We start from the raw sequence: 26,741 nt of genomic DNA on the forward strand, positions 1-26,741 counted from the left end.
GCATTTCCAAGTTGTTTGAGCGGATGACGGTGGTATTAGTAACCTAGTAACCAACAATAAACGAAACACCATCAGCAGAAACAGCCGATTAGTCACATGGGTTTAATGTTCGTTACGTCAGAATTTATTTGGCAAATGTGTTTCCGTCTCTTATTATTCGTATTAACTCTTTTTCGCACAAAACCACCTCAAGTAAGCGTAAAACCTTTTTTTGCAATTTTTTTCACAAAATGTGGTGTTTCTGTCACTCCTTTCTGATGCGATACTTCAAAATGCGCATAAAACAGGGTGATGGAAACATAGCTGTTGTCACGTGGCTGCAGCAGGATACAAGCTGAATTTAAGTGCAGTAGTCTTCTATTATCAAAACTGAAAAGAAATAAAACATTCTAGGATAACTTTCTCTTAAATTGAATGGAACAACCAGCAAAGTAATGACGAGAATGGACAAAGAACTGAACAAAACACAGAGTTTAAACAGACCAAACTAATCAAAGAAATGAACATCAGGTGTAAACTAATCAATCAGTAACCAAGAGACAAATCAACAGCGGGAATAAGGAAACAGAAAACAGAGCAAAACCAGCTCATTGTAAAACAAACACAGATAAAACATAACAGAACTGACAGTTATGAAACGCTTATTTCTGAATGTTTTTTAAACATTCCAAACATCCAGAACGTTTTTGCTTGGTTTATGTGAGCGTTAGAGGAACATTCCTTTCTATCATTTTGGAAATGTTATGAAAACGTTATTTCAGAATGTTTTTCTAAACCAAAAACACAACCCCACCAAGTTAAACATGGGAAAAAGAACACAAACTCAAACATGATTATGCTTTTGTCTGTTCAGTTTCATTGTGTTTCGGTTTCATTTTCTTTGTTCCTGTTTTACCTGATCATTATTAGTTTCCATAGTTGTTAATGAGGTATGTATCTGTTCGTAGTTCTGTTGATTACTCTGTGTATTTAAACCTTTAGCTTCCTTAGTTCTTGGTCAAGAATCATCAATTGTATTGTGTAGATGATGCACTGTTGATTTGTCTTCTGCGTATTCTCCTGGATTATTAAAAAAAACTTTTGGAATTCATTCTGATTAGTGAATGTTCATCCACATATGACACATACAACTAGACAGCACACAAGTCAATTTTAACAAGACATGTAAACCATACACCTTAGACTAGAGTGTAATGGTTGTTTGCAGACTCTGGATGTTTGGTTTAAAAATGGCGTGGAATGGAGCGCATGCACAGAGTAGTGAGTAATAGAAATACAATGAGAGAATTTAGTTCAGAATCAGATGAAATGCTGTTACAGAAGAGCAAGTTCAAAGCCATGATTGCTTAGTGTAATGCATTAGGTTCAGTGAAGTCAGTGTATTACTTGACTGTATATTTGATATACAACTTGCATTCATTGTTTGTTACTTATGTGTATTGTGACTTTATGTTCTCTTCTCTTCAATTCACTTTAATGATCAAACAAGTAAAACATTCTAAAACATTCCAAAATATATATTCCACGAATGATGTATAAATAATGTTTTTGTGCTAACGTTTTGAGAACGTTTTTAAAGACCAGAGAACTTTGAACGAATGTTCTATTACTGTTACTGGAAGAAAGTTTGTTAACTTTGAGAGAACCTTGCCAGAACGTTAGCCAAAGTTCTGAGAAGGTTGTTAGCTGGGAATCTACTAAATGGCATGAAGATAAAAGATTAGTTCACTTTAAAATGAAAATTACCCCATGAATTACTCACCCTCAAGCCATTCTAGGTGTGTATGACTTTCTTCTTTCAGATGAATACAATCAGAGTTATATTAATAATCACCCTGATGCTCCCAAGCTTTATAATGGCAGTGCACAGAAACCACCTGTTTGAAACTCAAAAAAGTGCATCCATCCATCATAAACATATTCCACATGGCGCCAGGGGGTTAATAAAGGCTTTCTGAAGTGAAGCGATGCGTTTGTGTAAAAAAAAATCCACATTTAACAAGTTCTAAAGTAAAATATCTTGCTTCCGCCAGACCGCCTTCCGTATTGAACTTACGAAGAAAGTGTAACGCCTCTCGCAGTTCAAAACGCTTACACTGCGTCCTACGCCTTCCCTATTCAACTTACGAAACATTTTTCGTATGGTGAATACGGAAGGTGGTCTGGCAGAAGCTAGTTATTTTACTTTATAATGTGTTAAATATGGATATTTTTCTTACACAAACGCATTGCGTTTTCCAAATTGCCAAATTACCCCAAATCATGAGGTAATTTTCATTTTAAAGAGAACTAATCCTTTAAGATATTATAAACATTATAACATGTAAAGCTGCTTTAAAACAATGTGAAAAGCACTATACAAAAAACTGACTTATGACAAATAACACTCTAAGGACATATCATTAAAATTGTTCTCACAATGTTTTATGCAAACATTCCAAAAACATTTAGCAAATATTAATAACATCATAAAGACGTTCCGAGAATGTTGTTCTAAGAATGTTTTCACTCAATGTTATGAGAACCTTCATCAAATAAAAAGAACATCATAAGGACGTCCCATTAAAGGTGCAATGTGTAAATTTTAGAGGAATCTAGCGGTGAGGTTGCGAAATGCAACTAACGGCTACACCCCTCGCACCCCTCCCTTTCGGAGAAGCTACGGTGGCCGTCTGGCCAACATATCGTCGCCTGAGAGAGCAGAGAGTAGCTTGTGTGAAGCAATGAGGTTTCTTCTTATTTCTAACAAAGAACGGTCTCTGCTTCTAATAAACCAGACGACTACTACTACTTCATGCGTATTCAACGTAGTGACGATGCAAGCTGCCTCTAAAAACACGAACGATTTAGAAGAAGAACAACATAGTGACGAAACGTACTCTGTAGAGTGTTTGTCCATTTAGGGCTGCTGTAGAAACATGCTGGCGCATAATGGCGACTTGATATGGAGGGGGGACCCACGGTGTATGAGATAGAAATGGCTCATTCTAAAGTACAACCCGAATTCTGGAAATGTTGGGACGTTTTTTTAAAATTTGAATAAAATGAAAACTAAAAGACTTTCAAATCACATGAGCCAATATTTTATTAACAATATAACATAGATAACATAACAAATGTTTAAACTGAGAAATTTATACAATTTTATGCACAAAATGAACTCGTTTCAAATTTGATGCCTGCTACAGGTCTCAAAAAAGTTGGGACGGGGGCATGTTTACCATGGTGTAGCATCTCCTCTTCTTTTCAAAACAGTTTGAAGACGTCTGGGCATCGAGGTAATGAGTTTCTGGAATTTTGGTGTTGGAATTTGGTCCCATTCTTGCCTGATATAGGTTTCCAGCTGCTGAAGAGTTCGTGGTCATCTTTAACATATTTTTCATTTAATGATGCACCAAATGTTCTCTATAGGTGAAAGATCTGGACTGCAGGCAGGCCAATTCAGCACCCGGACTCTTCTACGACAAAGCCATGCTGTTGTAATAGCTGCTGTATGTGGTTTTGCATTGTCCTGCTGAAATACACAAGGCCTTCCCTGAAATAGACATCATCTGGAGGGGAGCATATGTTGCTCTAAAACTTTTATATACCTTTCAGCATTCATAGTGCCTTCCAAAACATGCAAGCTGCCCATACCGTATGCACTTATGCACCCCCATACCATCAGAGATGCTGGCTTTTGAACTGAACGCTGATAACAGGCTGGAAGGTCTCCCTCCTCTTTAGCCCGGAGGACACGGCGTCCGTGATTTCCAACAAGAATGTCAAATTTGGACTCGTCTGAACAGTTTTCAACTTTGAAACAGTCCATTTTAAATGAGTTTTGGCCCACAGGACACGACGCGCTTCTGGACCATGTTCACTTATGGCTTTCTTTTTGCATGATAGAGCTTTAGTTGGCATCTGCAGATGGCACGGCGGATTGTGTTTACCGACAGTGGTTTCTGGAAGTATTCCTGGGCCCATTTAGTAATGTCATTGACATAATAATGCTGATGAGTGATGCAGTGTCGTCTGAGGGCCCGAAGACCACGGGCATCCAATAAAGGTCTTCGGCCTTGTCCCTTATGCACAGAGATTTCTCCAGTTTCTCTGAATCTTTTGATGATGTTATGCACTGTAGATGATGAGATTTGCAAAGCCTTTGCAATTTGACGTTGAGGAACTATTATTTTTTAAAGTGTTCCACAATCTTTTTATGCACTCTTTCACAGCTCTGCCCATCTTTACTTCTGAGAGACTCTGCCTCTCTAAGACATCCCTTTTATAGTTAATCATGTTACAGACCTGATATCAATTAACCTAACTTAATTTGTTGCTAGATGTTCTCCCAGCTGAATCTTTTCAAAATTTCTTGCCTTTTCAGCCATGTGTTGCCCCCGTGCCAACTTTTTCAAAACCTGTAGCAGGCATCAAATTTGAAATGAGCTCATTTAGTGGATAAAAGTGTCAAATTTCTCCCTTTAAACATTTGTTATGTTATCTATGTTCTATTGTGAATAAAATATTGGCTTATATGATTTGAAAGTCTTTTAGTTTTCATTTCATTCAAATTTTAAAAAAGTCCCAACATTTCCGGAATTCGGGTTGTACTAAAAACATAACGGTTCATTATGTAAGGTCTTTATGTACCACTGAAAACTTTGTTATGTATATTATATTGCATTTCTGTCAATAGGTCCTCTCAAATTTTACACATCGCACCTTTAACGCTGTACTCAGAAAGTTTTATGAAAATAATAACATTATGGAAACAGTTAGCCTAACAAATAAAAATAATGTTATAAGGACGGTCTGAGAATGTATTCTAAGCACGTTTTTCTCAACACTATGAGAACATTCATCAAGCACAAATAACGTTATAAGGACGTTCCAAGAACGTTGTTTTAAAACATTTTCACTCAGCATTACGAGAACGTATATTAACTATTAATAACGTTATAAAAACGTTCCATAAACATTATTTTAAAAACTTTTTTTTCCTACATTCACATAACTTTTTAAAGAACGCTAGTGAAAGTTATGGGAACGGTCCCTGTTAGTTGTGTATGGTTGTCATAGCGGCGCTGGCCCTCCCTCTAAACCCCTGTGAGTTGCTCCTCCTCACTCGTCAGCACTAGTTTTATTAAAGAGTGAATGAGGACAGAGCAGTTTTTCTGCTGTGGATACTGTCTGAATCAAATATGTCTCACACTGTGACTCTCACCGGTCCCTCGCCGTGGGGTTTTCGTCTGGTGGGTGGACGGGACTTCAGCACACCGCTCACCATTTCCAGAGTACGTGTTTTCTTATTCTTCTCTTTAATGATGGACTGTTTCTCAATGCGACTGAGGCGATGGCCCCCTTACAACCGGCGTGCTATTTCATTGTCGCGATGTAAGATGAAAATTTGGGTTAACTTCTCTAAATGTGGGTTTACTTCTCTGAAGGCAGATGAACTAGAGGAACTCTTTTTTTTTTTTTCGTGTTTGCTGCGTCAGTTGAGAGTCGCTTATAAACAGTGACCGAGCCTTTACTTCTCAGCCAAATGATGTCTTCGCATTTGTCTTCCACTCTCTGTAACGAAAATATTTTTATTTCACTTAAACTTTGAGTTCTTGGTTCTGTCCCATTGAAATATCAACGCTATCTCCTAAAAATTGAGACAACTGTTGACATATTATTTGAGCATATCTGTAAAATTCATGTGGATAGCAATGGTCAGATAATTTGGCCTTGGAAGAATTTAAAGGATAAATGTTGAGATCTGTTCTGGACCTTTTTTTTTTCTTTCAGGAGAAAAATATGCCGGAGACTTAAGGAGAAGTCTCCATTTAATCTAACTGATGTCTTGGAGAAATATTTGAGATATTTAAGTAATCTCACTTTCCTTTGGGCACTGACTTCGATGCTTCTCAAATGAATGAAAAGCTGAATCATGCTGGACAAACCCTATCATTTTCTGCACATTTGTGGTCAGTAAATGCCTATGTCAGAAGAAATCGTATTCGACTGCCTTCCACTTGCATTGCTTTAGAGAAATGGCAGCTGGTTTTTACCAATTAATCTTTACAGCCAGTCAGGGCTTTATCTGTGGTACAAGATGGTCATGGATGTTTAGTCTACTCCAACCATCCATCCACCCATCCAGTCAATGAATGGATGGAGTAGATACAGGAACAGTTTTCTGGTTGTTTATTGGAACTGCTAAAAACTCCAGATGTTTAAAAGTCTTATACGAATTATCTAACCACCAACACATGATTAAAAATAACCCAATTTAGGTTCTTAATTTAATCCCGAACATGTTTACAATATTTCCTACATTTAATCTGATTTAATAAGAACCCATGAAGAACTCATGTTGGGCTAATCGTACCCAGCAAGCTGGGTTGTTGTTGTAGATTTTATTCATTTTTACAATAATACTAGCTTATTTTTTACTTCATACTTGAATTAGTACTTAAAGGTTAACTTAAATTCTCCAAACTTTTGTAAAATACTCCACACAACCACTGGTTTACATGACAACTTCCTTTATTTTCAATGAATACAGTTCTTAATACAGCATTTTATATCGATCTTACAATGTATACAATATTGCCTACATTTAAACTTGTTTAACAAACATTTTAGAAGTAACAATTAAACATTTAAAAGTAATTAAAATGTAATCAACCTGTCTCTGTTATCCTGTTTCCACTACAACGAGCTTCTTCCCGGGTTGGTGACATCACACACTCCAAAATTTACATAAACCCGCCCCCGAGAACACACAACAAAGGGAGTGGGGTCATGTTGGGCTGCTTTAGAGAAGAGGAAGAGTTGTTGTAGTAGAGTGTTGTTGCCATGCCGTCAATTTACTCCGAACTGCTTCACAAATGAGGGTCAATTCAACGCTGGATTCGTACAAAAGATTAACATGACGGCACATGCTAGTCGATGAGTTGAATCAACTCCACAGCAACTACATAAATTTATCCACTAACCGTTCAGAAACGTCCAGTTTCATTCTAAAAGTTGTAACTTCTTCCTGAGTCTCTCCATCAGTGTCGACTCCGGTTTGAACAATGTAAGGCTGAACACCGTTACTGACAATCCTCATTTTGGCTGCGTGAGACTCTCCAGCTTTGTTGTTGTTGAGCAACCGAAGCGTGAGCTGTTAAAGCTCCACCCTCTTCTGGAAAGGAGGCCGGGAGCAGCAGCTCATTTGCATTTAAAGGGACACACACAAAAACGGCGTGTTTTTGCTCACACCCAAATAAGGGCAAATTTGACAAGCGATAATAAATGATCTGTGGGGTATTTTGAGCTGAAACTTCACAGACACATAACCCAGCATTTTTTAGAGTGTAGCCAGAGTTAGAACCTTGCGTTTTCGTGTTGTGCAGGCTGAAGAAACATCTGCAACATGTAAAGATAGCAGCTTTTACTGAAAGCTGTTGAAAGGCTCATCAGCACCACAGGCTTGAGATTGAATCTGGTAAAGTGAAACTACCGCTGTAAGGCTCTGTCTTGCATTCACGTCCTATGAAGGCTTCCATCTGGCCCTGTGGACAGAGTTCCCAGTAAATGCTGAGATTAATGGGTCAACCACAGGTTTTGTTAGGGAAAGTGTCTGTTAGGGTTGCAGATGTTAAGTTGCCTGTTGCCAGTGGAAAACCTCCAAATGGAAAAGAGGTAACAGTTTAAACACAATCCAATGTGCAGTTTTAGTCAAATGAATGCGGACATTCAGACAATATGGGAGATAAAGTGGTAATATGGAGATATTGTGCTTAATTCTTCAGTTACTTAGAGGATTAGTTCACTTCAGAATTAAAATTTCCTGATAATTTACTCACCCTCATGTCATCCAAGATGTTTATGTCTTTCTTTCTTCAGTCGAAAAGAAATTAAGGTTTTTTGAGGAAAACATTCCAGAAAAACTCCATCTCATTTTCTCGACTGACATTGTTGTTTTACCTTTTTTTGTAAAGGCTGTTTTACTTAGTCTTTGCACATTCACTTTGTAGATACTGGATCGGTACTTCAGTCTACGTCATGTGTGACCTTTCCAATGTGATTACGTAATGCGTGGTGCATCGCAGAGCAGTACAAGATGAGCATATGTGGTTAAAAACTATATAATTTTTATTTTTTTTAAGAAAATGACAGATGGTTTCTCTAGATAAGACCCTTATTCCTCGTCTGGGATCGTGTAGAGCTCTTTGAAGCTGCACTGAAACTGACATTTGGACCTTCAACCCGTTGAACCCCAGTGAAGTCCACTATATGGAGAAAAATCCTGGAATGTTTTCCTCAAAAACCTTAATTTCTTTTTGACTGAAGAAAGAAAGACATAAACATCTTGGATGACATGGCGGTGAGTAAATTATCAGGAAATTTTAATTCTGAAGTGACCTAATCCTTTAGGATCTCCACAACCTTGGACCATTGGCTTGTCGTAAAACACTTCTGCTGCTGAGCTAATGGGTTGAACATTTGGTGTTTTCCTGATGAATGTGAAAGTGCTGAGGTAAAAGCTCATTGAATCATTGCCAAGTGTAATACACAACAAATTGTCAGCACTTGTCTAGACTGACAAATGTGTCCATCCATTCGCAGGATTTCACAGTCCCATGTCATACAGAAAACAGAATGGTGCAATGTTTTCGCTACTCTTTGCCAAATCTTCACTTCAAAATTACTGAGAAAATAAGAATCTCTTTTTCACTCCTATGATAAACTTTAAAGTTGTCTGAACCAGTTAGACATGCAGTGTCTTATAAACATATTTACTCTGCTAATCTTTAATGTCTGACTGGCCCCCTCGGGGATTTCACAGGGCTGATTTATTGCATCCAGGGCCTTCCTCTTGTTATTGCTCTGTAAGGGCATGCAGTAATGCTGGCAGGCTGCAACTCATTGTCCACTGTCGTTCAGCTCTGCATTTGTAACACAGCCACATTCCAGGAAGCCATGTGACATTATTCAAAATGAGATTAAGTAGCAACTAGGAGATTTTGAAGCACAGGATTCATCAAAGTTCACAGCGTCACGGGCATGTTGCCAAGCTACACTGTGTCCATTCAAATACTCTATATAAGTGGTCCTCAACTGGTGAGTTCTGGTTTGTAATTGAAAAAAAATGGGTTGCTGCTCTGTTCTGACAGGGTCACGGACAGAAGGGGAAAAACAATGCAAAAATGCCAATCAAACAATCAAACTCTACGGTATTTAAATGCAAACTGGGCAGATGCCAGCATGGACAGGTTGCATGATGTGCCCCAATTCTTGATAAACAATGACTAAAACTACACAAGTTAAACCAAAATATGTCCCAGTTTACAATAAAAACAGGTTTTAAACATGGTTGGTACTGACCACAAAGAGAGCATGAACTCATTGATTTTGCATGGTATGCAACTTTGTTACTTTGTTGGTACTTCACTTGATGTCCAGTATAAAATCTAGATCCTGAAACTAAACTGGTTTAGAACAACTGCTCTATACTAATTTTTTAATTAAGAATTTGAGAGTAATACTTGATTTTCCTTTTATTGTTTTTTTATCACAAAGGTAAAGTAAACAGATGTGGGTAAATTTTGTAATAGCTTACGCACAGGCTTTATTTAAATCACTGAAATATGTTTTAAAAAAAAAGAGACAAGTAAACAGTCATACAGTCATAACAGATGTGTTGCAAATAAACAAATTGCAAATGATAGCACAAATAAATACAATATAATACAGAGACAAATGAAATAACCATTTTTTTTTTAGTTTTTCGGGTGGGTCTAACAGTAGTATTCAGGTAAGAAATACTACAGAAATGAAAGTGCTCAAATGTAAAATAACACTGGATAGTTTTCATTGTAAAAATGTAATACAGATTAATGTTTACAATTAAAGTTACAAAAGTTAGTCAGTCAGTCAAGAGCAGTGAGTGATTTTCTATTTTATTAGGCTGCTGTCACTTTAAGAGCTTATGCACTGATCCAATATACTGTTAAACAACATGCGTTTTCTCTCAACTATTTATTTCAAAACTGACTGTATTTACTTGAATACCCAGCAAGACGGGCATTTTGGCATAATTTTGTATGTATTTGACTGTTTAAGTGCAACAAGCCACGGAAAAGAAGTTAATTTGGTACTCGTGAGCTGTTTGAGAGGCGGCTTTATGTACGATCAGTGGTGTGTGTGCTTTTAGTGGGGCGCAAAACATGCGAAAAATGAGTAAAATTATGTGCAATACAAGCACTATTCAACCAGAGTGAATGAGCTGAGTGAGTGAGAGGAGGCGGGTGTGTGTCAATTCACCGTCCGAGAGAAGAGAGAGTCAGAATGCACAGCTGGTATCAGTGTATTGATACTGCAGAATAGGAGTATTGGAACAGTTTCAGATATTTCAGTATTGATACATATCTAAATATTGATATTTTTGACAACACTATTGTACACTGAAGGCTTGTTCAACATTCATAATATTTTAGGTTGTTGTGAACCACTTATTAAATGGTGGTACTGGTTACCTTGAAAACAACATTTTTTACTCTTTATGTTCAATGTTTTCCAAATCAAAGTTTTCAGTGAACCATTATTAATCAGCAACCTAGTGTATGTGGGGTTTCATAGAATTCCTATTGAAATCATAAACGATTTTAATGAACATAAAGCTCATATTTTTATCCTGACTATAGTGAAACTTTCTCCTCATCATTCTCTCTACATTGACAAGTTTTGATATATGTATATATTTGATATATGTATAATGTTTTTCACTGTAAAGCTTGGCTTTTTTTTTTTTTTTTTTTGGCCAAAACAGTGAGGTCACATTACATAACTTGTTCTTTCTGGCTAGTAATTTTCTCAGCAGGGTAAATCAAGATGTTTCAAGATAAAACACCATGTGTCTTAGTATGACTCAGGACCTTCAAACACATGGAAATGAGGCTTGTTAAATGGGATGAATTAGCCTTATTAGTAGGTCAAGAGCTTCTGAATGCTAAATATTTAGGGTTGTACATGTGTGCTTGGATTATTATAGGCTGTTTGGTGATATAGTCAAGTGAGTCATTTAGTTAATGACTTGGAGGTACTGTAGGCTACATCCCACTGTAATAACAACAGCCCTTGGTCCCTATGCTTAAGTCAAGTGTTCTGTACTTAGGAACAATTTCAGGCAATTTCCTGGCTTAACATCTAAACTGGTCTTTTGTGCAACATTTAGAGGTCTATGAATACTTGCAGTGCCCCCCCCCCCCCCCCCCCTACAATTCTGACTTTTTTTTTCCTCAGATATCTATAAAGTCAGAATTGTGTGGTATACAGTTGCAATTGCATGTTATAAAGTCAGAATTGCATGATATCATTCACAATTGTGTGTTATAAAGTCAGAATTGCATGATATTGTTCGCAATTGTGTGTTATAAAGTCAGAATTGCATGATATCGTTTGCAATTGCGTGTTATAAAGTCAGAATGTGAGATAAAAAGTCGCAATTATCTTTTAGTTTTTTTATTCCGTGGCGCAAACAAACTTCCATGCTTCTTCCATGCTTTTTCAGTTTTCTCTGTAATAAAATTTTTTTAGCGAAAATCCGGTGTTTCGAACAGTAAGTAGATTCAGAGTTCTGCTTGCAAATCCTCTCATTATAACAAGCAATTATGTAAATAGGAGATTCATTGTGTCAGCTTCACTGATTATAACAGAACTTTGTGAGATCGCGATGAACTAAGAGTGACAGATTTTTAATTAATATAAAATGAGAAAGCTCTTTGTGAGCTTTCTGCCATGCCAAATCCTGCATATAGTATATTTAAAATGAACAGTGCTTTGTGAATGTAGACACTTTAATAATAAATAATTTAACATTTATGCTGGGATGTGTAGGTCGTGCGGTGACACGTGACTTGAAACTATTTCAAAGAAATCTTTTTAAATGTTTTAAAGGGGAAGCACATATCCTCACGGTGTTGGTTCATCCTCATCCTATGATCAGAAAATTCATATTTTGTGTTTTGGTGTTGTTTTAATATAAAACTTGGTCTATTTAATTTACATTAGGATAAATACAAGTGTTATTGTTTTGATGAATGTCTGTTTCTCAGATCATAAAAAAAGTGTACCCCCCTATGAAATCGAAATGCCACCCCCCATCCCCCTCCCCCTCTTCCTCCTTTTCTATATGTTCTGGTGACGGCCCTGCTATAGTGGTACTTTATTTTTAAACTCAATAGAGCCTTAACTTTAAAAGGATAGTTCACCCAAAAATGAAAATTCTGTCATCATTTACTCACCCTCAAGTTGTTCCACACCTGTATGAATTTCTTTGTTCTGCTGTACACAAAGGAAGATATTTGGAAGAATGTCAGTAACCAAACAGATCTCGCCCCCCATCGCCCCCCATTATGATAGTCAATGGGGGATGAGATCTGTTCGGTTACTGACATTCTATTAATAACTATTGTTAACTATTATTTTTTTTTAATTTTGGGGTGAAATGAATTAGACATTTCTTTGTGAGATTTACGCCAAGCATAATGCCATTGAATGTTGACAGACAAGGTCTTACAGGAACTGTGGAATTGCCTCATAAGCATGGATGCTGAGTAATTGATCATCTGTCATTGCTCTAGCTGTAGGCATTGTTTCATTAATGGTTTCCTTTAGTAAATGCTACCTTTGGCTGCAGACATTGCAGTGTTTGCCCTGGGTGTGGTACTTCCTTAACCTTCTTCTGTTTGGCTTTTGTTAGATAACACCTGCGAGTAAAGCAGCGCTGAGCGACCTGTGCCCTGGAGACACCATCCTAGCCATCAATGGAGAAAGTACAGAGACCATGACACACATGGAGGCTCAGAACCGCATTAAAGCCTGCACAGATCAGCTTGTGTTGTCCATCAGCAGGTACTGCCTTATAAGCCTGTATATCTGCCTTACTATCCTTACATCCAGGTGGTGCTTGTTTTCACAGAGATATAAGATGACATGCACATCTGTTTTACTTTGAAAAGCACTCATGAGCTTCCATGAGTGTTTGATTATATAATACATGACATGCAGCAATAATTAAAGGTGAAGTGTGGAATTTCTCCACGATTAGCGGCACCCATGTGGAATTACTACACTGTAAAAAGAATTGTTGGTTTAACTTAAAAAAGTAAGTTACCTGGTTGCCTTAAAATTTTGAATTCATTGAAATTAAAAATGTGAGTTAATATTATGAAGGCGATTGATTTAATCAACAGAAACTCAATATATTATGTTATATTATGTATTGCGTCTGCTAAATTAGGGCCCGGACGGAATCACAGAATTTGGTAATAAAAACGGAATTATAAGGCGGAATGTCACAGAATTTGTCAAAGTTTTGATGAATAGGTCAATACACTTAAATCAAATCGCGATATAGACTAGTGTCTGTGAATATTAAACTGCAAAAAGACTATTTAAATATGAATCCTGCATGTCTCTGTGTGAATGAATGGCGCAGACGCGCGGTTTCATTTACCAAGCACGCGTGAAGCTCGCGGTGTTTTCAGCCTCTGCCGCCTCACTATATGAGGACATGAATGCATGAACTTCATCTCCAGAGCCACTCTGAGATTCACTTTATGAGCATTTTACCGTTTTATTTGAGAAAACTATCGTCATATCATAAACTCACAGAAACTCAAAGGTCTTCACGGCAACCCGTCAAAATAAAAATTTGGTTTACCTTCAAGAAATTGTGACAGACATATATTACTGTTGTACAGTAGAATTTAACTACATCTCAATGTAAAAATAATACTAACTAATAATAATAAAGTTTGTTTAATGTCATATGATTAAAAGATAAATTAAATTAATATTTTATGCGTTCATTTGATTGCCAAAAAAAATTTAAATACACATGAATTTCTGAAAAAAAACTAAAACAAAACATTTCATAGAAAACAAAAATATACATTTTGTTGCTTTTATGAGTTCAATTAATTAGACATGCCTTTTCATTATTAAAATTTAATTAAGCCATTAAAATGGAAGCCAGAAAAGTTAAAACAAAAAACAGAATTTGGTAAAAATAAAATGTATTTCATAGAGTCCTAAAAAATGTCAGTTCTAATATATGTAGAGAAAGATATTTATTAACATTTTCATTCATCGCATCTTGATTCACTGCAAACACTTAAAAAAACACTTAAAAAGTGAAAGCATTTTTTGTTTTCTATGTAATCCATCAAAATGTTATATGATGATGAAGGGAGTCATGCATATATTGTTGAAATTCCTGTGTTGACAGAACAGAAACAAACTGTGTGTTGATAGTACCATTCCATTTTTACTCAACCATAGGAAACTTTGAACATAATTTTTCCCCAAAACTTTAAGCTGTCACCATGCCAGGCTATGCCATCGAAATGACAGTATGATAAAAGATAATCCTTTTCACGCAAACAACATTTTTGTGCAAGAGTGTGAGATTCACCGAGAGGCATCATATGCTACATCTTGCCATATTTGGTATGTGTTCCCTGAGCAAGCTGCGCGTGTTATTTGGAAAAGCCCTGACCTCTTGGTAGACTTGCTCATATATCGTCTTTCGACATTAAGTGGTACATTCACATAGGAGTAGTAAATTTATTTAAGGATACTCTGGGTTGTTTGTACTGGGCATTCGACTGGGAACGTTTTCCTCCGATTACATTTCAAAACTTTCAGCCTAACATTACTACAGTACAACACTAGAGTAACTTTAACTAGATTTACTAGACAACTAGGTGTTTGTCTGTGCAAAACTTTCCAGCACAACACTAGGATGTTGTGGGTGATTGTTAGGGTTTATGTGTTTGCTTACATCTGGGTGGTTGCTGAATGGTTACTTGAGTCTAAAGAGCCCATCCCTAAGTCTCTATGATAATCTAGTAACTAGATATGACTTGGGTCGAGTCCCTCTTCAATGGAAGTCTTATATATGGGCCGTTTTATCATTCACCAGGTAAAAATCTTAAGTCTGATGTTTTAGAAAAGTAATAGCACAGTACAGCTATCATTCATGAGTCAATTTTAAGCATGTTTCATGTCCATAGTGCAAACAGTGCTTGAAAGTGTATTTTGGTACGGTGGGTTGTAGAGGTGTCAATCTTTACTTGCCTCACGATTCGATTCAAAGGGTTAAACAGATCATTTATTATAGCTTGTCAAATTTGCCCCTATTTGGGTATGAGAAAAAACACGCCGTTTTTGTGTGTGTCCCTTTAAATGCAAATGAGCTGCTGCTCCCGGCCCCCTTTCCAGAAGAGGGCGGAGCTTTAACAGCTCACGCTTCGGTCGCTCAACAACAACAAAGCTGGAGAATCTCACGCAGCAAAAATGAGGATTGTCAGTAACGGTGTTCAGCCTTACAGTGTTCAAACCGGAGTCGACACTGATGGAGAGACTCAGGAAGTTACAACTTTTAGAATATTTCTGAATGGTTAGTGGATAAATTTATGTAGTTGCTGTGGAGTTGATTCAACTCATCGACTAGCATGTGCCGTCATGTTAATCTTTTGTGCAAATCCAACGTCCATCTCTTTTTAACATCAAGCATGTCCCAACACTTTGTTTTCTCAAAAATGGTAGGCGGATCCTGTTGCAAAACAAGAAAATCGAGATATTCTCTTTCATTACTTTATTTTCTCACTTTATTTTCTCATTCATACATGTATTTTTGCCCAAATATCTGCTTTCAAGAAATACATTATCTGTGAACATCAGATTCAAATGCTTTGCTTCTGAAGGACATACGCAACTTGTTTTTATTAATATATAGTAAGAGTACTTTATTTACCATAAAAGAGTACATTAATATGTTTGACAGGCCTATTTAATTACATTTTTTAAAAATACATTCTTGTCTTTATGCATCGATGCAGAATCGTTCACATCAGCAAAAATGATTATATTCCACAGCTCTAGTGTGATTTATTCAGATCCTTAACCTCAAGAATGAGCAATAGAAATAGTGATGCTTGCCTTTACAAACACCACTAATTATCGTTGATCTAGTTTGTCTGTGCTGTTTGGAAACTGAACTCTAAACAGTTTTAGAGAAACAACAAAATTCCACATTTTGTCAACATTAGTCTTTTTTATGGCCTGCATAGATAGCTCTGTGAAGGTCATGTGACACCAATGAAAATGCAAAAACATGGCCCCCCATATCTATTGGTATGTGACCTTTAGCTTATGCCAATGAGTCATTTGTATTTGTCTGCACTCTTGAAATGAGTTGTGTGCTGGCACGATAAGTACCTCTTCGTTCCAGTGTTCATGGATGTGCTCGAGCAGGGTGGGGAAACAGATTACAGACTGCAGATTCTGTTTTCCGTGTGTTTGGATGGAAATGCAATTACATGGAGCACGCCGGCACCCAGAGCCATATTGAATCATATTCTCCTTGAGACCGTAAAGATGTGAAAACATATATTACTAAAAACCAAACCATGTGTTTCTTGTTCACACTGTTTATCTTGTTTATTTAGCATAAAAAAAGCAAATTGTACATTATTACTCACTAACGTGAAACCAGACTTCATTCGCCTCAATGGAAAGCATATTTACACTGTCTTAGTCTGCCATTCACCATGTAGAAAACAGTAAATGTGTGAATAAGTGACCGATTGCAGCCGCAGCTTCAGCGACTATTTATAATGTAGGGGGTGGGATTTTAGATTCTAGAGTGCATTTGATTGGACAGAAGATCTGATGAGAAGCTGAAGTCTGCAGTGATGTCATGAAAATCCGTGATCCATTTTAGCAGAAGTGAGAGACTGTAAGTTTTAAATGCTTATATCTCCTAAATGCAAATTTTGTCATTGTTTTGGAGCACACCAGCTTATTCATAACCTTAAAGGGTTAGTTCACCCAAAAATGAAAATTCTGTCATTAATTAATCACCCTCATGTCGTTCCACACCCGTAAGACCTTCATTCATCTTCAGAACACAAGTTAAGATATTTTTGATAAAATCCGATGGCTCAGTAAGGCCTCTGTTGCCAGCAAGACAATTAACTCTTTTAAATGCCCAGAAAGCTACTAAAGACATATTTAAAACAGTTCATGTGACTACAGTGGTTCAACCTTAATGTTATGAAGCAACAAGAATACTTTTTGTGCGCCAAAAAAACAAAATAACGACTTTATTCAACAATATCTAGTGATGGGCGATTTCAAAACGCTGTTTCATGAAGCTTCAAAGTTTTATGAATCTTTTGTTTCGATTCAGTGGTTCAGAGTGCATATCAAACTGCTAAAGTCACGCCACCCAGTGGTGAACCATTGAAATTTCGAAACACTTATCACGTAACAAAGCCTCGTTTACTGAAATCACGTGACTTTGGCAGTTTGATATGCGCTCCGAACCACTGATTCGAAACAAAAGATTCGTAAAGCTTTAAAGCTTCATGAAGCAGTGTTTTGAAATCGCCCATCACTAGATATTGTTAAATAAAGTCATGATTTTTGTTTTTTTTGGCACACAAAAAGAATTCTCGTCACTTCATAACTTTAAGGTTGAACCACTGTATTCACATGAACTGTTTTAAATATAACTTTAGTAGCTTTCTGGGCATCTGAATGTGTTAATTATCTTACTGTCAATGGAGGCCTCACTGAGCCATCGGATTTCATCAAATATATCTTAATTTGTGTTCTGAAGATGAATGAAGGTCTTACGGGTGTGGAACGACATGAGGGTGAGTAATTAATGACAGAATTTTCATGTTTGGGTGAACTAACCCTTTAAGGCTAACATACTAAGCTAAAAAACTTAAATTTTGATTTCAGGGGGACTTTAAACAAATAAAAATAATGTCTGCACATAGAAATTAGCAAAAATTGTGCCTTATAAAGACCTGACTGGTCAAAACGTGTTTATAAACAAATTTTTGGAGCTGTAATTTCAGTGTGCAGATATTATTTTTCTTTGTTCATTTTTCTTTGATTGGGTTTTAGATGTGCACACCTTTTTTGTATTTTTGATTCAGAAAACATTACTTGGATAACCGTGTCATATATATATATATATATATATATATATATATATATAAACATTTTTACTTTCAAAAAATGGTATTTTCCCACATCAGGCCCAAAGGTCTTTACACATTGGGGGACCACAATAGGTTGATTTGCCCCCAAACCCTCATGGGTTATGGGTCATGGGTTATTATTATGACATTTATTTCTGAATTTCAGACTTTCTCTTCTGGAAAATGGACCAAAAATATTCTTATGCTATTAAGTTATCATTATAGTTATCGTCCTTGGTATGAATAGGCCTTCAGTCGTTTGCTCGCTTTCATCACTTCCATTTTTCTTCTCATGCAGTGGTTCACTATCCTGACCAGCCAATCAGAGGGGTCTCTTTCAACGACACTGATTCAAGGTTATTATCGTTAACTGAAACTAAAACCATAAAATAAATGTTACTTGAAATAAAATAAAATGTAAAAATAAAAGACAAGTTGCCATTTGAAGTACTAAATTGAAGTACTAAATAACTAAATACTAAAATAAACTAATATTTTAAAGAAAAACAGTTAAAAATGACAAAAACACAAAACAAAATTACTAAAACTTCAACTAAAATGAAAATGAAAAGAGAAAATATGAAAATAAAATTGAATTCCAAATATTAACAAATCTATAATAGTATATCCATGATACTAAAATAACAATGCGCAGATTCAACATGCTCCGACTAGTGCCAACAGTGCAAAACCACAAAAACTGGGCTGACAGACACTCAACAACGGCCCAGACATGGCTTGGTGTGTCACGGCCTTAAAGGATAACTTCACTGATTTTCAACCACCTTTGTATTTTCTACAATGTCAGTAGAATAAATAAACAGTGTGTAGTTTCTCTGTGTTTCCTGCACCTAGATATCCCTGTTTATTTGATAAAGTCTTCCGGATTAAGCAAAACGCTCTATCCCACACAGCTTTTGTGAAAACTACATTTTTTATATCCTTTATATTTCTGGCTGCAACATTCAGTGATGCCATGTCTGGTTCCTGAAAAACCGGATGTGTCAGCACTGGACAAAAACGCCTAATGGAACATGTCATACAAACTCAGCCGGGCATATCCTCAAGCCACTGTGAAGGCAGCGAACAGCTGCTGGGAATCTTTCCGTATCTCCCTAGACTCCTCTTTACTCTTTAAGGAAAGTTGCAGTCTGGAAAAGGCGGAGAGTGCGGATGACAAAGATTTTTTTCCACAAGTCATGAAGCTGTCGGAAAGAGCCTGCTGGGCCAGCGAGTTAAAGCTGAGTGAGTCATAAGACCTGGGTCATGAAAGTGCAGGGGAGCAGAGAAAATAAAAAAGAAGAATTAAAGGAAAGAGAAAACAGGGCAGGACTAAGTGCTTAGTGGACAGTGACGCATGAATGAGGAATTGTGTGTGGATTTGAAAGCTTAGGGGAAGAAACAAAGAGATGGAAAAGCTACGTTTGCCGTTTCTTGACAGTTGAAAAGGGAACTTTGAAGGGATTGGTGATGATGGTTCGGTGATGATGTCATTGAAGCACTCGTCAAATACCTTTTAGTGTTTGAAATGAAGATGTAGTAGTTAAGTGTCTCTTTTCAAACAGGTTTCCCACATGCTGTTGGTTGAGCCAAAATTTGATATGTTGGGATGTTCTGCGAAAGGGAAGAAAATCTTCTTTCTTCAAGCAACTGTCTGGTTTATGTTTTTTACGTTGTTTCTGAGGGCGTGATTACATGACAACAGCGTACTAAAAATGGGAACCTTTGTGTTTTTCACATACAGATGACAATGTTGTCAAAATGATCCCCATTCACGTGGATCCTCGAAATGGCAATGAAATTCTGCTGCCAGGCCAGTAGATGGCGATGTCACTTTGTAAAGAAACACTACGCTCCTATAGACTGAACACGTAATACGCATGCGCACGATGTCACCATTTTCACAAATTTGTGTTTTTGTTGTTTACATGGAGATGATAACCGTTTTCTTTTCAAAAACTTGACCTTTCAGGCCCCCAAAATGCCATTGTCATGTAAATGAACAGGCAAAACGCATAAAAAGTTTTCTGTTTTTAGTTGAAAACGGTGTCATGTGAACGGCTCCTTAGTTTGTGTCTCATTGGTTCCCTTGGTTTTGGATTAATCCTTGTTTGTTACCATGGTTACTGATTATGTTTGCCACCTGTTTTGTGTTTGGTTTCTTGTGTGTATATGAAGAGATCAGATGCAAAAAGCCGCTCCGTCAAAAATGAGATAATGATATTTAGCGAATGCTCTCCGCACATAGTATACGTTCATCAAATACTTTCGCTTCAAATCCGTTAAATCCCAGTGTCAGCCCATTCAGAAACCGCTAAACGGCACTTCCCTTTGTCAGCAAAAGCCTCTAAGTCCACAGAAGAACCAAACAGAAGACATGAATTGAATCATATGATTTCCAGATGAATGACGGTGTGCGTATGAGCTGCTTTTAATTGCCGAGCTGCAAGTTTTTGTCATGTTTTATCCATCGCTACAGTGGCATTAGCAGGATTTCGTGAGTAGCAAGTAAACACAACAGTGATCCTTTTGCTGCTGTAAAACTGACAGAAATGGACATTTTACTATGTCTTGTTGCCCAAAGAGGTGGACTTAGAGGTTTTTGCAAAAAAAAGTGCACATGGACTTGAGACAGTCAAATTTGTTCAATGCCAACGAATTGACTAAAGTGACATTTTTGAAAATAAGGCAGTTCAATAACTGACTAATAACCTTTTCATTGCCATTAAAGTGAAATTACTGAACCTAAATGTAGGAGCCTGGTAAAAAAATGCTCATTTAAAAGAAAACATGTCAGACATACCTAGTTTTTGCTTCTGAACTCTACATAGCCCTGTGTTTGCTTCTTGAGTTTGTCGGTTATTGTCTATGTATCATACTAAAGCAAGAATGGGCACTGTCCTGCAGATTTTATTTCCATCTCTAATTAAACATGCCTAGGGGCCTGGGCCATGAAGCCAGTTTAGCTGGCTAGTTTGTGCCAACCCTGGGTACCATAAAAGCGGTATGGCTTTTACCAGTGTTCATTGCCATAGTAACTTACTCTTCACGGCTAACCTGCTCTGTAGCAGGATTTATTCTGGGTGAGAGATCTCAAACTGAGTTGTGAGCAAAGTGACACAGTTTTAAAGACAAAATCACCTGGTTCTTAACCATGATTATTTATTCTAATTATTTTTTATTATTTATATATTAATTATATAATTATATAGCTCAGTCCATTACATATTAGCAATTATATTAAAGGGGTGGTTGATTATGATTTCACTTTTTTAACTTTAGTTAGTGTGTAATGTTGCTGTTTGAGCATAAACAACATCTGCAAAGTTACGACTCAGAGTTCAATGCAAAGGAGATATTTTCTTTTACAGAAATCACTTTTTAAGGATTACAACAAATGGCTGGTAGGGACTACAACGAGCTTCTTCCCGGGTTGGTGACACCACTAATCCTAAAATTTACATAAACTTCCCCGAGAACACACAACAAAGGGGGTGAGGCCATGTTGGGCTGCTTTAGAGAAGCGCTAGAGTTGTTGTAGTAGAGTGTTGTTGCCATGCCGTCATTTTACGGCGGACTGCTTCACAAATGAGGGTCAATTCAACACTGGATTTGCACAAAAGATTAACATGACGGCACATGCTAGTGGATGAGTTGAATCAACTCCACAGAAACTACATAAATTTATCCACTAACCATTCAGAAACGTCCAGTTTCATTCTAAAAGTTGTAACTTCTTCCTGAGTCTCTCCATCAGTGTCAACTCCGGTTTGAACAATGTAAGGCTGAACACCGTTACTGACAATCCTCATTTTGGCTGCATGAGATTCTCCAGCTTTGTTGTTGTTGAGCAACCGAAGCGTGAGCTGTTAAAGCTCCGCCCTCTTCTGGAAAGGGGGCCGGGAGCAGAAGCTCATTTGAATTTAAAGGGACACACACAAAAACTGCGTGTTTTTGCTCACACCTAAATATGGGCAAATTTGACAAGCTATAATAAATGATCTGTGGGGTATTTTGAGCTGAAACTTTAGACACTTTCTGGGGACACCAGAGACTTATATTACATCTTGTAAAAGGGACGTTATAGGTCCCCTTTAAGCTTTTAGTTGAAATGAATATACAATAAACATATACAGATAATTTGCAACATGTAAATCAATAAATAAAGCTTAAAAACATGTTTGAGTCGCTGTGGACCTTGACTTGTTTCACTTGCACTGATAAATCTTGAAGTTTTCTTTTAGTTGTCCCCTCTTGAAGACATCTCTTTTCTTCTTCCTGTGTAAATGTGTTTACATTTTTCATATTTTTATTATAATCTCTTATTATAAATCGCAGTTTCACTATGTTTCACGGCATGTGGTTGGCTGTTCACACTTTCATTTGCACATACTCCATAGTTTTTCATGAACTCAGGATCAAAGCCTGGGTTTGACAGAGAAAGTTAATAATCAGTGTCATGGTACCAACAAAACCTGTTTGGATTGGTTTGATTTTTGTCAGCATAAAACTAATCCTGTATCCCAGAAATTCCGAGTTGTTTTAGAGTTGACAAAACCAAACACATCCAACCCAGTTTAGATCAAGTTCAGCATTCGCATTTTCTGTCATCTCAGGGTTTGATCCAGAGTTTTGCACACGCCTGAAAGTGTGACATCTGCAGCGAACAGCCAGTCATAGGAAACACGGAAACAAATGGATTTTCAATGGTTGCTTTGCCGCGTCCAGTGTTGACAGCCTCAAGCTGTTGCGGCGTGTAGACATGATGTTACCCAGAATAAAGAAGCGTATAAGTTACCGTGGTAATGACTGCTTCATTTTGCATAATCTTGTGTTGCATAATCACCTAATATGCAATCATTTGCATGAGAAATAGTTTACAAATGTTTTATGCAGAAGTTCTGCTCCTGTTTTAATAAATGAGGCCCAACAACTTCAGATACAAATACATACACAATACAAATGCAGATAAGTACTAAATACTCACTGATCTTACTGTAGGAGTATTATGAAATATGACATGTCAAATTTTGAAACTCTGTTTGAGCAGTTCATTGCTGTGTTTTCTGGAAACATCTGGGTATTAGTCACCTGGACTAAAATGGAAATGCAACAAAGTAGCAAAGCCAAAGTAAACCTTTCACTATATTGCAACTCAGTTACTCATTGAAGAAATCCCAACCAGAGGGAAAAAATGATAGAACCAGGGAGAATTTATTTTAGCAACAGAGTTATAAGACACGCACTTATAACATGAGCTAATGGGATGACCTGTTTTTTAAGATGTCCTTATTACAGACAGTGTAACTGTACATTTAAGTACTGAGTAATTAATTAACAACATGTACTTACTATAGGGTTAGGGTTAAAATTAGGGTTTGGTTCGGGGTTAATTGCATGAAATTATTCATAATTTACTGCTATTACTATAGTAAATGTAATGTGTAATAAACAGAGCAATTCTAAGAGGGTCCTCGCACCTTGGTGCTCGGGCCCTAACAAGAACACTATAATAGTGTTACTTTTTTTGTATTTCGGAAGTATATAGTACAATGACAATTTTAATACAATTTCAATATAATAGATTTTTTTGAGCCACTAAATTCACTCTTACCTCTAAACCTAACCCTAACACTATTTCTTAAAAATAATATATACAGTATAAAGAAAAATGTAACGGACAGATAAGTGTAATAACCATGAATTATTTATTACTAAAATGTCAAAAAGGATAACCAAAGTAGTCCAAAAAATTTTGATTACAGCACACAAACAAAATGATCATTTTATGTTGCATTTTCTGTGTATTTTGTGATCATTTTTGTAGTCACCGCACTTGTTTTGTATCCCACGGCAAACAAAATTAATTTTACAAAAGTAATAGTTAAACAATTACAGAAATATTATTCATTTTAAGGTTTTAAACTGTAGTCTGGTTTAACATTGTGATATTTTGAAACAAGTTGGCATAACAGAATTTAAAGGGGACCTATAATGTCCCTTTTACAAGATGTAATATAAGTCTCTGGTGTCCCCAGAATGTGTCTGTGAAGTTTCAGTTCAAAATACCCCACAGATCACTTATTATAGCTTGTCAAATTTGCCCCTACTTGGGTGTGAACAAAAACAAGCCATTTTGTGTGTTTCCCTTTAAATTCAAATGAGCTTCTGCGCCCGGCCCACTTTCAAGAAGAGGGCGGAGCTTTAACAGCTCGCACTTCGATTGCTCAACAACAATAAAGCTGGAGAATCTAATGCACCCAAAATGACAATTGTCAGTAATAGTGTTCAGCCTTACATTGTTCAAACCGGAGTCGACACTGATGGAGAGACTCAGGAAGAAGTTACAACATTTAGAATGAAACTGGACGTTTCTGAATGGTTAGTGGATAAATTTATGTAGTTGCTGTGGAGTTGATTCAACTCATCGACTAGCATGTGCCGTCATGTTAATCTTTTGTGCAAAGCAGCCCAACATGGCCTCACCCCCTTTGTTGCATGTAAAAGAAAATATCCCCCTTTTGCACTGAACTTTGAGCGTTGTAACTTTGCAGATGTTGTTTATGCTCAAACAGCAACATTACACACTAACTAAACTTTAAAAAGTGAAATCATAATCAAGGACTCATTTAAAGTAAATAAGTCATCTGCATTAAAACAATGCGATTGAAAACATCTTAATGATCATAAATACAATAGAATCAACCAATTAATTCCATGAATTAAATATTTCTAAATAAGGATTCATAAACATGTTTGTCTATATCTATAATGTTGTTCATTTATAAAACCACACTTATTACATTCAAAATACATACAAATACTTCGTGAGATCATGCTGAGAAAAAACCCATGTGTCCCCATGAGGAGGTCATTCTCCATTTAAGTGTTTATGTCTTTGTGTCTCATAGTTGAGCTGATAGGAGACAGATTTTGAACAGCCTCACAATGCATAATTATGTGCCACATTCTGAATTCAAAATTGCTTGACGGATTATAATGAAGAAAGAGTGGAAACAAAATTGCACATTATGTGCGTCATCTCTGCCCACTACATCTGCCTCTCTCATTTTCCTCTCATTCCCCAACACACAATACTTCACGTTGTTGATGGAGTAAGAGTATGACTATTTATTTGTCATGACTTGTGTGAATTTTGTAATGTTTCTAAATGTCGCAGGCCTTTTACTTATTGTGATACATTTGTCTTAGCTGAGTTTAAACATACTACTGTGACTGGTATGACCAAATCACGGCAAGTAAATCCATAGAACAGTAATGGTATGTACAGTATCTCACAGAAGTGAGTACACCCCTCACATTTTTGTAAATATTTTATTATATCTTTTCATGTGACGACACTGAAGAAATGACACTTTGCTACAATGTAAAGTAGTGAGTGTACAGCTTGTATAACAGTGTAAATTTGCTGTCCCCTCAAAATAACTCAACACACAGCCATTAATGTCTAAACCGCTGGCCACAAAAGTGAGTACACCCCTAAGTAAAAATGTCCAAATTGGGCCCAATTAGCAATTTTCTCTCCCCGCTGTCATGTGACTCGTTAATGTTACAAGGTCTCAGGTGTGAATGGGGAGCAGGTGTGTTAAATTTGGTGTTATCGCTCTCACTCTCTCATACTGGTCACTGGAAGTTCAACATGGCACCTCATGGCAAAGAACTCTCTGAGGGTCTGAAACAGCAAATTTACACTGTTATACAAGCTGTACACTCACTACTTTACATTGTAGCAAAGTGTCAATTCTTCAGTGTTGTCATAAAAAGATATAATAAAATATTTACAAAAATGTGAGTGGTGTCACTTCTGTGAGATACTGTATAATAATATTGCTATTTTTGGAAATTACAAATTACAAAACAAACAAAAAAAAACATAGAATAAACATTTTTTTGCACCATTATTTTCCAAAAACATGCACTATAGGTGAATTGGAGATGTTAAATTGTCCGTAGATGTGTTTGTGTGAGTCCCAAGCCATGTAATGGGGAGAGTTGGGGAAAGACCTGGCAACCTACCCTGGAAAAATCATTGCCAAAAAAATTCACGGACAGTCTCTCGCGTATGGCTAGAGATGGCCCGTAGAATCACCAAGAGTCAGATACGACTGACTGAATGAATGAATTAATATTATACAGTAATGTTATTTTTTCGTCTGAAACCATCCACATTGAAATGAAATTAAAGCATGCCAAAGATTGATGCACAAACCGTAGCTCAGGTTGGTCAAAAAACACACGAGGAGAAACGTTAGGATAGTACAGCATCAGCAATCACAGACGATTGCATTCGGACTCGATTTGACCGTTGAGTTTGCCGAAAAACAGTAGGTCATTTGTGCTGAAATTTTACAGAGGTTGTGTGAGGAAAAACACAGACTTGGCAGATTCGGACAGGATTACAATCACAAAGTACATCTGTGAAACACAAATTTCTTTAACGCCCCCCCTGGAAAACTTGTCCCATCCAAATATGGCTTTAGAAAGCAGATGCTTCCAAATTTGACTTGACTTTTTTTGAACACATCATGCTCTGTATTTTTACATTTCACCATGTTTCGCTCTAAAGGGTAAGTGACATAAAGCTATCCTGCCCACACATTTCTGTTATACTGTGCAGCCCTACATGCAACAATATGTTCCCACTACAACCATTTACAAGCCTACTGTCTACTGAAAGGGACTCTTCATTCAAGTGGG

At 36.8% G+C, this 26,741-nt stretch overlaps 1 protein-coding gene across 1 annotated transcript in view; it reads left to right on the forward strand.

Annotated features, from left to right (window-relative positions):
• Positions 1-5,112: 5,112 nt before the first annotated feature.
• Positions 5,113-26,741, forward strand: part of pdlim4 (PDZ and LIM domain 4) — a 44,638-nt gene continuing 23,009 nt past the window's right edge. Inside the window, exons 1-2 of the mRNA XM_051877924.1 lie at positions 5,113-5,276; positions 12,722-12,873. Coding sequence (XP_051733884.1) covers positions 5,184-5,276; positions 12,722-12,873 — 245 coding nt within the window. The 5' untranslated portion in view covers positions 5,113-5,183. The remainder of the gene's footprint in view (positions 5,277-12,721; positions 12,874-26,741) is intronic.

Source organism: Ctenopharyngodon idella, chromosome 21 (genome assembly GCF_019924925.1).
Source record: "Ctenopharyngodon idella isolate HZGC_01 chromosome 21, HZGC01, whole genome shotgun sequence".
Classification (NCBI taxonomy): domain Eukaryota; kingdom Metazoa; phylum Chordata; class Actinopteri; order Cypriniformes; family Xenocyprididae; genus Ctenopharyngodon; species Ctenopharyngodon idella.